Source organism: Chlorocebus sabaeus, chromosome 19, assembly GCF_047675955.1.
Source record: "Chlorocebus sabaeus isolate Y175 chromosome 19, mChlSab1.0.hap1, whole genome shotgun sequence".
NCBI classification, from domain to species: domain Eukaryota; kingdom Metazoa; phylum Chordata; class Mammalia; order Primates; family Cercopithecidae; genus Chlorocebus; species Chlorocebus sabaeus.
Genome location: NC_132922.1, coordinates 12451847 through 12464859, shown reverse-complemented (window position 1 = coordinate 12464859; position 13013 = coordinate 12451847). Strand labels below are relative to the sequence as shown.

Genomic DNA, 13013 nt, shown 5'->3' with positions numbered 1-13013 from the left:
TAAAGCTCCTTCACTTTCCAATTCCTGGGACCCAGGTCTACATTGTCCTTGTAGAAAGATTCGAAGACTGAAGGGTGCATTTCTTTTCTTTTTTTTTTTTTTTGAGACGGAGTCTCGCTCTGTTGCCCAGGCTGGAGTGCAGTGGCCAGATCTCAGCTCACTGCAAGCTCCGCCTCCCAGGTTTACGCCATTCTCCTGCCTCAGTCTCCCAAGTAGCTGGGACTACAGGTGCCCGCCACCACGCCTGGCTAGTTTTTTGTATTTTTAGTAGAGACAGGGGTTTCACCATGTTAGCCAGGATGGTCTCGATCTCCTGACCTCGTGATCTGCCCATCTCGGCCTCCCAAAGTGCTGGAATTATAGGCTTGAGTGAAGGGTGCGTTTCTACAGTCTGCCACACAGAGCCCAGAATTGTTAGCTTTTGAAACTTGTACTCAGCTTATGCAAACAGGCACAAGAAGAAAAAATAGTGAACAAAGATGTTCGTCACTGCATTGCTCCAGGTCTCAGTTTCTCTCTCTGTAAATGAGGGGTTGTCTTGATGATCCATAATGATCTATAATTCTTGATCCTTTATAAATTTTTTTTTTTTTTTTTTTTTTTGAGACGGAGTCTCGCTCTGTCGCCCAGGCTGGAGTGCAGTGGCCGGATCTCAGCTCACTGCAAGCTCCACCTCCCGGGTTTACGCCATTCTCCTGCCTCAGCCTCCCGAGTAGCTGGGACTACAGGCGCCCGCCAACTCACCCGGCTAGTTTTTTGTATTTTTTAGTAGAGACGGGGTTTCACTGTGTTAGCCAGGATGGTCTCGATCTCCTGACCTCGTGATCCACCCGTCTCGGCCTCCCAAAGTGCCGGGATTACAGGCTTGAGCCACCGCGCCCAGCCAATCCTCTATAATTTGATGAACATTCTATAGTCATTAAAAACTGAAGGCCGGGCGCAGTGGCTCACGTCTGCAATCCCACTACTTTGCGAGGCTGAGGAGGGCGGATCACAAGGTGAGGAGTTTGAGACTTGCCTGGTCGACATAACCCTATCTCTACTAAAAATACAAAAAAATTAGCCAGGCATGGTGGTGTGCACCTGTAATCCCAACTACTTGGGAGGCTGAGGCAGGAGAATCTCTTTTTTATTTTTCTTTTTGAGATAGTGTTTCACTCTTGTTGCCCAGGCTGGAATACAATGGCACCATCTCCGCTCACTGCAACCTCCGACCCCCCGGCTTCAAGTGATTCTCCTGCCTCAGTCTCCTGAGTAGCTGATATTACAGGCATGTGCCACCGTGCCCGGCTAATTTTGTATTTTTAGTAGAGACAGGGTTTCTCCATGTTGGTCAGGCTGGTCTCGGACTCCCAACTTCAGGTGATCTGCCTGCCTCGGCTTCCCAAAGTCCTAGGATTACAGGTGTGAGCCACTATGCCCGGTCAGGAGAATCTCTTGAACCCAGGAGGTGGAGGTTGTGGTGAGCCGAGATTGCACCATTGCACTCCAGCCTGGGCAACACAGCAAGACTGTATCTCAAAAAAAAAAAAAAAAAATTGAAAAGATGTAGAATCCATCAATACCCAGAAAAGTCAATACCCGGAAAAAACTGCAATGAGAAAAGCCAGACGCAGGAAGCAGTCCTCTGATCGCAGTCATGGGATCTAACAAAGATGGGGGTGAACGCGATGAGGTGAAATAGCTGAGTTGGATGCCTCCTAAGTTCTTCTCTATTCTTCTATGAGCTATTTGAGTTCATAAGGAAGATAAATCTTCCAGAAGCTGGTGGGAAGGAAGCCATGGTGAATCTACAAGGATTAGGTCTCAACTGTGGGATTCCAGGCAGGCAGGCGTGGCCAGATGAGGGTGGGGTTTTCTGCTCCCATTAGACCCGCCCTCTTCCTCCCTCCCTGTCTTCCTCCCTTTGTTCCTCTTCCTCCCTCCCTGTCTTCCTCCCTTTCTTCCTCTTCCTCCCTCCCTGTCTTCCTTCCTTTCTTCCTCTTTCTCACTGCCTGTCTTCCTCCCTTTCTTCCTCTTCCTCCCTCTCTGTCTTCCTCCCTTTCTTCCTCTTCCTTCCTCCCTTTCTTCCTCTTCCTCCCTCCATCTTCCTTCCTTTCTTCCTCTTCCTCACTCCCTGTCTTCCTCCCTTTCTTCCTCCCTCCCTGTCTTCCTCCTTTTCTTCTGCATGCATGATACCCTCGTCATTCTCTCCATCCCGCCCACCACTCCTGCTCCCCCAGAGGCTGTGACCGAAGTGGGGAAGAGAGGGCAGGGCAGGGCAGAGGGGATCTCCCTACCCTGGCTCTGCAGGGAAGCTGGTGTAGCATGAGGAGGGCTTGGCAGCACTTTACGGCTCCTTCAGCCCGCCCGTATGCGCAATTCTAGGCTCCGTGACTTCTAAGGTTCTTACACCCCCAGACGCAGCAATCCCCCCATGTCAGTGCCGCAGGAGCCGGAGTGGAGTGAGGGATCAGAGGAGCCGCACGAGGAGGGAGGCAGGTGGGAGGGCTGTGAAAGGGGAACAGGTGGGAGAGGGAAGGTGAGTCAGCCCCAAGCAGAGCTGAGCCAGCAGGAGTTTGCAGCACAGCCAGGCCTGGGAACCTCCCTGCAGCTACGGGCTCTCGGCACCTCATGGCCCTCTCCCCCAGTGCCCACACTGGAGCTGACCTTTGGCACTCCAGAAGTCCTGGCTTTGGGCTTTCACTTGCCTCTTCTGTGTGACCCTGCCACAGGTCACCTTGCATGTGACCAGACAGACCAGGCCCCTCCCAAAAGAGCAACTACCACAAGCATATGAGCAAGCCGCAAGCTGGTGAAGGGCCTGGAGGGACCTTGGAACGCCCCATGTTGCTCTGGATGGTGGATGACGGGCCCTCTTTGAGGTAACCCCACATGTACCCCTTCCTCACCCTGCGTCCAGGCCTCTCGCATATCTTAGAGGAGGGTGGACATCCCCTAAGACGTGCTCCAGGTGGAGGCTTCTGAGTCTGGGAGCACCTGAGCCTGAGTCCTCTTCAGTTACTGCTCGTAGCCCGGGAGCCGTGGCATCCTGGGGATGTGGAGGGAGGACCGGAGAGACCTGGCGAGACCCACCCAGGGCCTGCGGGGCTGGATAGAGGGACATCTCTCATGAGCCTCCAGGGTCAGGAGTGAGACCCTGGGGTACTCAGCTGACAGAAGAGGACCAGGGGTCCTTCCAGAATGTGAATTCCTTTCTTGCTGAGCGGCCCCCACAGGCTTTTTGGGGGGGCCCCCAAAGACCACAGGTGCACTCTGGGAAATCTGAGAGGGGGCAGAAGAGGAAAGGAAGCAGCCCCTCCCCCTCATTGAGCCCCCACCTGGGAGAGGATGGAGTAAAGGAGAAGCAGGGTCCCGGGCCTCTGACTGTCCTCACTTTGTTTCCAGCCAGTCCCCTGGTTCTCTGGGCCACCATTTATTTCCTCATCAGTAAAAGGAGGCCATAATCCTTGTCCCGGCTTCCTCTTGGAGTTTCGTAAGAGTTCAATGAACCCAAGGACGTGAAAGGTGTTATGCAAATCAGAGACATTATGAGTTATCTGTTGGGAGGCTTGGATCCCGAACGAGGCTCCGTCTCCAGGAAAGAGGTCTCCAGTTTCCTTCTGCAGCAGCGCAGCATACGAGGTGCACAGTGATTCACCCAAACGGCAGCTATACTGCCAGGGCTGGTGAGACATGGTCATTCACAAGGCAAGCTTGCCGGCTGGTTCCCTGTTTCTCGAGGCAGCTGGCACCTTTGTGTGGAAGATCCCTGGGACCCAAAAGGGTGCCTTCTGCTTCCTTACAGCCCGAGGCACACAGTCGGCCTGTAGAATAGAGGTCGGGTGGGAGGAACCCTCAAACTCCAAGGCTCTGGGATAGATGACCAACTATGGCCACATCTCCCTCCTGCTCGGCATGTCCTTGGCAATGTGACTTTGCCTCCTTCTCAAAAGGTGGAGTCTAATTTCCCACCCTTTGAATCTGGGCTGGCCTTGTGACCTGGACTCTGCCCGATAGACTGCAGTGGAAGTGGTGTTATCCAAGTTCAAGGCTAGGCCTCCAGAAACCTTCGCCCTCTTAGGTTGCTGCCCGGAGTCGCCATGAAGGAATGTGATGTAGCCTATTGGAGGAGAACCAAAGCCCCCCAGAAAGCAGTCAGACCAGCTGCCGACATGTTCTTCGGGGGTCTTCCAGGCCCACTGACGGTCCAGCTGAGCACAGCTGCCGGGTGAGCCCAGGAGAAATCAGCTAGGAACCCCAGCCCACCTACAGGACCCTAACAGAGGATGCATCATTGCTCTCTGTTTTGTGCTGACTGGTTACATAGCATAGGCTAACCGAAGCCAGAGAAGGGAAGGGACTTACCCAAGGTCCCACAGAGAGCAGAGACCAAGCCTGTCTTGGTCAAGTCTGTGACCAGGTTTCCCGGCCCCTGGGCCCTTCCCATCAGTGTCCTGCCACCAGCTCTACCAGTGGTGTATGGATCTGCATATATGTAGGGAGGTGTGGATCGGGTGGGCCCTTCCCCCTTCCACCTGAGTTAGGAAGGGTTGGCTGACATCCACACAGGGCTATCCTGCCCATTATCGCAGGCAGGAGGGATGGTTAATCCCATTCTGCAGAAGATGAAACTGAGGCCAAGAACTGACAGTCACACAACTACTAGGTAACAAAGCTCTGATATCAAAGCTTTTGGTTCTTTGATGCCAACTCCAGATCCTTATATTGACTCGCAGGAAGGAGAATGGCAAGTGATAAAGTTTCCTCCAAGGGTCAGTCACTCAGAAAGGGCCACATATACAGACACACGCAGGCACACATACTACACAGGCACACACATGACACACAGGCACACACCTAACACACAGACACCTGCAGGCACACATACTACACAGGCACACACATAACACACAGGCACACATACTACACAGGCACACACATAACACACAGACACCTGCAGGCACACATACTACACAGGCACACACATAACACACAGGCACACATACTACACAGGCACACACATAACACACAGACACCTGCAGGCACACATACTACACAGGCACACACATAACACACAGGCACACATACTACACAGGCACACACATAACACACAGACACCTGCAGGCACACATACTACACAGGCACACACATAACACACAGGCACACACAGGCACACATACTACACAGGCACACACATAACACAGGCACACACATGACACACACAGGCACATGCCTAACACACAGGCACACACATAACACACATGCACACATACTACACAGGCACACACATAACACACATGCACACATACTACACAGGCACACACATAACACACATGCACACATACTACACAGGCACACACATAACACACAGGCACACACATAGCACACAGGCACACATACTACATAGGCACACACATGACACAGGCACACACATGACACACAGGCACACACATGACACACACAGGCACACACATGATACACAGGCACACACATGACACACAGGCACAATTACATGTGTGCTTGCTCACTGTCTCTCCTTCTCACCCCTCCATCTTCAACCAGCCAACCCCAATGGACCATATACTTTATTAAAAATATATAGTTATGGCCGGGCACAGTGACTCACGCTTATAATCCTAACACTTTGGGAGGCCAAGGTGGGTGGATCACCTGAGGTCAGGAGTTTGAGACCAGCCTGGCCAACATGGTGAAACCCATCTTTACTAAAAATACAAAAATTAGCTGAGTGTGGTGGGTCATGCCTGTAATCTCAGCTACTCAGGAGGCTGAGGCAGGAAAACCGCTTGAAGCCGGGAGGCGGAGGTTGCAGTGAGCCAAGATTGCTCCATTACACTCCAGCCTGGGCAACAAGAGCGAAACTCTGTCTCAAATATATATATATATATATATATATATATATATATATATATAGTTACAAACTCTGTCTCAAATGTGTATATATATATAGTTACAAACTCTATTGTCAATCTGGGCTGGGCCCTGGGGCCGGAGGGACTGCAGGGAGGGAGGGATGATCCCTCATCCCACCCCTCAGAGTCCCTCCTCTGCACCCAAACTCAACACCATCCAAGGGCCAAGGTGGCTGGCTTTGCGGGCCTCAAGGGGCCAGCCAGCTGGGCAGGGGAAGGGGCTAGGCTTGATGGGCAGGGTGGGGAAGGGTGCACAGAGAGGGACCGTATCTCCTTGTCTGGCAGGTAAAAACGGCAGAAGGTGAATTTGGTGTCTCCATCTGTCTCCATTTATAGATATTTACAAAAGAAAGTCATGAGCAACAGGCCACAGTCATGCAAAAGAAACGCACCCCCCTCCCCAAACTAACCCCCTGCCCACCCTGAAACCCCGAGATGTCTCCCACCCAGCAGTCCAGTCACCTTCCCCAAGGTTCTGAGAGCAAAGAGGGCACGTCCTTGACGAGTCAGTGGGGGAAGGGTGGTGGATCCGGGGACCCAGAGTCACCAGGAGTAGGCGCTGGGGGAACCCTGGCTGATTGGGCCGAGCTCTTCCCAGGCCTGGGTGCTGGAGTCAGGAGGAAGGGGTCTCCCAGTCTTTGAAACCCCCACCTTCCTCCAGAAGGTCCACGGAGCCAGGGTTGGCTCTGTCCTGAGTGTGGGAGGGGGTGTCCTGGCATCCTACCCCTGGCAGAGGCTCTTGTGGGCAGTGGTGAGGGCCAGGCCTGGAGGTCAGATGGCAGACTCCCTGCGGTAGGAGATGTTGTCCAGCGGGAGGGAAGCCTGCATGCGCTCCAGGTCCAGGTGGCTGCCGAACTCCAGCATCCGGATGATGCCCGCCTCCTCCTTGGAGCCGGCCTCCAGGCCCAGGCCTGCGGCCACTGCGGCCGCCGCAGCTGCCTCCTCCTCCATCTCCTCTTCCTCCTGGCTCATGAGGGCCAGCTCGTTTTCATAGCAGAAGGCACTGGGAGGGGGCGGCGGGGCGGGCAGCACGGTGATCTTACTCTCCTGCAGCTCCCGGGCCGAGCAGCAGGGCGTGCCGGCCACCTCGTAGGTCTTGTGAAAACGCGAGTAGTCCACCTTGTAGTGGCTCTTCTCCTCGAAGACCACGGGCTCAAAGCGGTGGCCCCACAGGATCTCGCTGGCCAGGTAGGAGCTGCGGGCCTGGGTGGTCATGGCCGTGGCCTCCACCATGCCCTCCAGGATGACCACAATCTCGAAGTCCTCCGACTCCAGCTCCTCCTTGCCCATGCCATAGAGCGGGCTGTCCTCATCGATCTCGTGGACAATGATGATGGGCGACACCAGGAAGATGCGGTCCAGGCCGATGTCATAGCCCACGTTGAGGTCCCGCTGGTCCAGGGGCAGGTACTCGCCCTCCTGGGTCATGTAGGGCTTGATGAGCTGTGCCCGCACATGGGCCTCCACAATGTGGCTCTTGCGTAGGTTACCCACGCGCCACATGAGGCAGAGCTTGCCATCGCGCACCGAGATGACCGCGTGGTGGCTGAACAGCAGCGTCTGTGCCCGCTTCTTGGGCCGCGCCATCTTGGCCATGATGGTGCCGATCATGAAGGAGTCGATGACGCAGCCCACGATGGACTGGACCACCACAGCGATGACTGCCAGCGGGCACTCCTCCGTCACGCACCGGAACCCGTAGCCGATGGTCGTCTGCGTCTCCACCGAGAACAGGAAGGCACCCAGGAAGCCGTTCACGTGCATGATGCAGGGCTTGGGGGCCGCTGGGGCTGCCCCACCACTGCCCGCCGCCGGCCCCCCCGCCCCGGGCACCCCTGGGCTGGCCTCCAGGTCACCGTGGAAGAAGGCGATACACCAGAAGAGGAGGCCAAAAAAGAGCCAGGAGACAAGGAAGGCCGCGGAGAAGATCATGAGCATGTAGCGCCAGCGCGTGTCCACGCAGGTGGTGAAGATGTCCGCCATGTAGCGCTGCGACTTGTTGCTCAGGTTGGCGAAGTACACATTGCATTGGCCGTTCTTCTTGACAAAGCGGTTGCGGCGTTTCCGCCGGGGCACGTGGGCCTGGCCGTTGCGGCTGTGTCCGTGCATGTCCTGAAGCCGGCGTGGTCACCTGGGAAGACGCAGGGCCTGCGGAGGAGAAGCCAGACAGGTGAGATGCTGGGGAGCGAGGGGCCTCCTCAGGGCCACCCAGACTCAGCCCCAAGACTCTCAGAAGCAGGTGAGCCTGGACCAGGACCTAAGACTTCCTCTGCCGCAGCAGGCGGAGGGTGGCAGCGGAGGGGGTTCTGATGACAGGGTCTGAGCCAGTGCCCCTGAGTCCTGCCCAGCTTAGAGATAGGGGTCCACAGAACAGGAAGCTAAAGCCACAAGGATCCAGGTCCTTGTCCCTGCCCCTCAACACTGCCCCTCCGGCCCTCCTATGCTCACTGTTCTGGAAGCTTCCTGAGGCCCATCTTGGTTCCTCCCTGCCCCTCTGTCCTGCTTGCCCTGAGCATAGGGAGGCTCTGGGCCCACTCCCCTCCCTGGATTCCATCTATGGACTTTTGGGCTTCTCGGGGGCTGGACATCCTCCTGTAAGATAGACACTGGCCACCTGTGGCTCTTTACATTTAATTAAAACTAAATAAAATATTAACTATAGCTCCTTCCTTGCATGAGCCACATTTTAAGTGATCAGGAGCCACATATGGTCAATGGCCACCACACCACACTGGACGGAGAAGACATATAGGAGAGTTCTAGCACTGAGAAATTTCCGGCCGGACACAGGGGCTCATGCCTGTGATCTCAGCATTTTGGGAGGCCGAGATGCAAGGATCATTTGTGCCAGGAGTTTGAGACCAGCGTGGGCAACAGAGTGAGACCCCATCTCTACAAAAAATAAGAAAATTAGCCAGGCATGGTGGTGCATGCCTGTGGCATCAGCTACTCAGGAGGCTAAGGCAGGAGGATCTATTGAGCCCAGGGGGTCAAGGCTTCAGTGAGCTGTGATCATCCCACTGAACTCCAGCCTGGGCCACGGAGCAAGACCCCATGTCAAAAAAAGAAAAAAAGAAAAAATAAAAAGAAAGTTCTACTGGAACCCGCAGCCCCACCTGGGTCTGAGCTACTTTCTTAGACTCTTCCCTCCCAGTGCTGCTTTGAGTCCTTGAGCCCAAATTCCTGCCCAGTGCCCCGTGGAGGAAGGGGGAGTCCCCAGCTTTGACTCCTCTGTAGACATCGCTATTCCCATGTCCCGGGTGGCTCAGAGAGGGAAAGCCAGCTGCCAGCCACAAAGCTGGCAGTGGATACAAACTTGCGTGGCACCAACATGAATGAGTTGATGGCGGGGAGACAGGGAGTGGGAAGGGAGGACACACTCAGTTCACCTCTCCGAGCTTCCACATCTTCACCTGTAACATGGGCACCAAAACTGCCTACCTCATGGGACCTACGGGGACAGCAGGCGCTGGGGTAAAGCCATCACCGTCCTGCCTTCCTTCCCACACTTCCCAGGAGCTGGTGACAGGCAGGATTTGCCTGTCAAGCATCCCCAGCTGTTGCAGCAGAAGAGGGCCCTCACTGCACTGGGTGGCGGGATGTGCCTCGGGCCGTAGAGGACAGATCCTCTCTCCACCCCTCCTTGCCACTGGGTCCCCAGGGAAGACATGGTGCTACCCTGGTCCCAGCAGCTGGCAGGGCCAGGACTGGGCCTGGGTTCCCAATAACATTTTGGCCCAGAATTACATAAGGCTGGAAGTTTCTATTTTCTGTTCTATTCTTCTTCCTGATCTAATTGTGCATCTGTGGCAATGTTTATACACTTCCCCGGTTCAGGACAACTCGGTTGCTGCAGCAACCGGTACGCGCCAACGCTATAATTTAGAGATCAACAGCCTCAGAGCCTGCCTCTTCCCAAGAGAAACTCCCTCTCCGGGCCCAGGGAGAGTGAGCCCTGTCCCCACCTCCTCCCCCGCGGTCACCCACCCTGACTCTGAGTTCTTCTCCCTATTCTCCTTGTTCCCAAAGAGCTCCCTGGCTCCTACAGTCCTGGATTGAAGTCCTAGATCCACTGTGTGACTTGGGCGAGCTACTGACTACTCTGAAACTCAGTTTCCTCATCTTGAAAATGGGGCTGGCCAGGTGTGGTGGCTCACACCTGTCATCTCAGCACTTTGTGAGGCTGAGGTGGGTGGATCACCTGAGGTTGGGAATTTGAGGCCAGCCTGACCAACATGGAGAAACCCTGTCTCTATAAAAATCCACAAATTAGGGCCGGGCGCGGTGGCTCACGCCTATAATCTCAGCACTTTGGGAGGCTGACGTAGGTGAATCACCTGAGGTTGGGAGTTTGAGACCAGCCTGACCAACATGGAGAAACCCCGTCTCTATAAAAATACACAAATTAGGGCTGGGCGCCGTGGCTCAAGCCTGTAATCCCAGCACTTTGGGAGGCCGAGACAGGCCGATCACGAGGTCAGGAGATGGAGACCATCCTGGCTAACATGGAGAAACCCCGTCTCTACTAAAAAATACAAAAAACTAGCCGGGTGAGGTGGCGGGCGCCTGTAGTCCCAGCTACTCAGGAGGCTGAGGCAGGAGAATGGCGTAAACCTGGCAGGCGGAGCTTGCAGTGAGCTGAGATCCAGCCACTGCACTCCAGCCTGGGCGACAGAGCAAGACTCCATCTCAAAAAAAAAAAAAAAAAGAAAATTACACAAATTAGGCCAGGCATGGTGGTGTATGCCTGTAATCCCAGCTACTGGGGGGCTGAGGCAGGAGGATCGCTTGAACCTGGGAGGCGTAGGTTGCAGTGAGCCAAGATCTTGCCACTGCACTCCAGCCTGGGCAAAAAAGTGAGGCTCCGCCTCAAAAAAAAAAGAGAAAATGGGCCAATGAGATATCATGCTGGAGACCTAACAGGTCATGCAGGCACGGCCCGTAATGTGAGGCTGGCCTTTCAGAGCTGGAGGCTCAGACCCTCTTTGCCCCCTCCCGCAGCATCCCAGCAGCCAGGGCTCCAGAAGGAAACCTTGGGGTTCTGGGACCAGGCACACCTTCTGCTCTATAAATAGAGTGTTCAGGGAGGCCTTTCTTTGCTAAACATATTCCCCCTGTTCTGTCCCACTGCCTCAAATGGCTCCAGGAGCACCGTGGACTGTCAGGACAGGAGGAGCATGGGGTCACCGAGTTCAGGACCCTCATTTTATGTCTGAGGCCAAGGAAATCCAGTGATAGGAAGGACTTGCTAAGAGTCCCAGAGTGGGGCCAGGTGGGCCAGCCCTGAACAAGGCCTCACCCCCACCCCTGGGTTCCTCATCCACTTCCTCCCTGGAGGGGGCTGGGGTGGGTTTTGGGGCAAAGGCAGGGAAGAAACCAGCCAGTCCAAACTGGACCACCATCCACAGGTGTGCAGGATAGAGGCAGAGGGGACAGGGTGTGGCGGCCCAGGCCTTCAACAGGTGAGGTCACTGTGTTCCAGAGAGGGTGGGGGCCCCTGCCCAAGGCCAAACACAAGCCCAGGGTTCCAGGGCATCCCTGGTTCTCTGCCCGGTGGGATTGGCTCCTGACCTGGCGAGTTCACCTGGTGCTGCAGATGAGATGCCTTCATGGACTTCCCCACCTCTGGGAGGGGCCTTGGGGTTAAGGGAGCCGATCCCCTGATGGCTACAGAGATTGGGCGTCCCCTCGCCAGCAGTGCCCACGCCTCCCCATTAGCGAGTGCCCAGGGTCAACCCTGAGCTTCCACAATTCCCAGCCCCAACGGCAACACTCACTCCCCAGCCCCTCCCAGCCCACTGGGCTCCACAGTGCAGCCCGATGGGGACATAGTTTACCCCTCACCCTGGCACCTCCCCGACAGCTTACAGCAGGTATCCTGAGCCCTTGCTATGTGCTGGGTCCTGTCTTGGGTTCCCAGTGCCCCCAGCACATCCTGGAGCTTAGCAGGAAAGCTGCTTCCCTGGCACTCCTCAGACCTGGCACCCTTCCCCATGCAGCAGCCCCTGGGACACCCCATCCCCCTGAAAACCCTTGGTCTGCAGTGACTCGCTCAAATAAGTGCACGCTGCTGCCACCACAGACCATTTTAGCAGGAGAGAGGTTCCGCTGCTAATTCGAGGCTGACCTGTGCAAGGCCTGGCCAAAAAGTGAAGGGTATGAGCTGGGCATTGTGTTCTCATGTGACAACCACCAGGAGACGGCCAGGTTTTCTCTTCCTTGTCACATGGGGCTTCCTGGGGAAGGCCGACGATGGCAGGAGAGGGTCAAAAGGCCTTGACAATTCAGTACCATCCTCCTCTGACTAGAAATATTTTTTTTAAAAAGAGCCCTGCTGGGCGCAGTGACTCGCACCTGTAATCCCAGCACTTTGGGAGGCCGGGCAGATCCCTTGAGGCCAGGAGTTCAAGACCAGCTTGGCCAACTTGGTGAAACTCGGTCTCTTCTAAAAATTCAAAACAATTAGCCAGGCATGGTGGTGGGCGCCTGTAATCCCAGCTACTAGGGAGGCTGAGGCAGGAGAATTGCTTGAACCTGGGAGGTGGAGGTTGCAGTGAGCTGAGATTGAGCCACTGCACTCTAGGCTGGGTGACACAGTGAGACTCCATCTCAAAATAAATAAATAAATAATAAAATAAAAAAGAGCCCTGGTTGTTTAGGTGTCTGCTTTATCCCTACAATTAAACTACTTTTGTGGGAGGCCCCCTGCCACGGCCCTGCATGTGACCTTGAACAAGTTCTTCCTCTCCCTGGGGTCAGGTCCTCCTCCAATTAAGGGACTACTCATCCTCCCCAGCTTTTTTGAAGGTCACAGAGCTTGACATATAAATGATAGAACCAGAGGGATTGGTGAAGTGGGGCCTGAGGTTTCTGAAACCCCCAGTGTGGGCCGCTAGCCCATGGCAAAATGAGCCTAAGAAGGATCAATGGGCCAGGCGTGGTGGCTCATGCCTGTAACCCCAGCACTTTGGGAGGCAGAGGCAGGCGGATCTCTTGAGGCCAGGAGTTCGAGACCAGCCTGAGCAACATGGCAAAACCCCATCTCTACAAAAAATACAAAAAAATTAGCTGGGCATGGTGGCACACGCCTGTAATCCCAGC

The 13013-nt window shown here is 55.1% G+C and overlaps 1 protein-coding gene across 1 annotated transcript in view; it reads right to left on the bottom strand.

Annotated features, from left to right (window-relative positions):
• Window positions 1-5969: 5969 nt before the first annotated feature.
• Window positions 5970-13013, bottom strand: part of KCNJ4 (potassium inwardly rectifying channel subfamily J member 4) — a 29569-nt gene continuing 22525 nt past the window's right edge. The window contains exon 2 of the mRNA XM_007975758.3: window positions 5970-8060. Coding sequence (XP_007973949.1) covers window positions 6684-8021 — 1338 coding nt within the window. The 5' untranslated portion in view covers window positions 8022-8060 and the 3' untranslated portion in view covers window positions 5970-6683. The remainder of the gene's footprint in view (window positions 8061-13013) is intronic.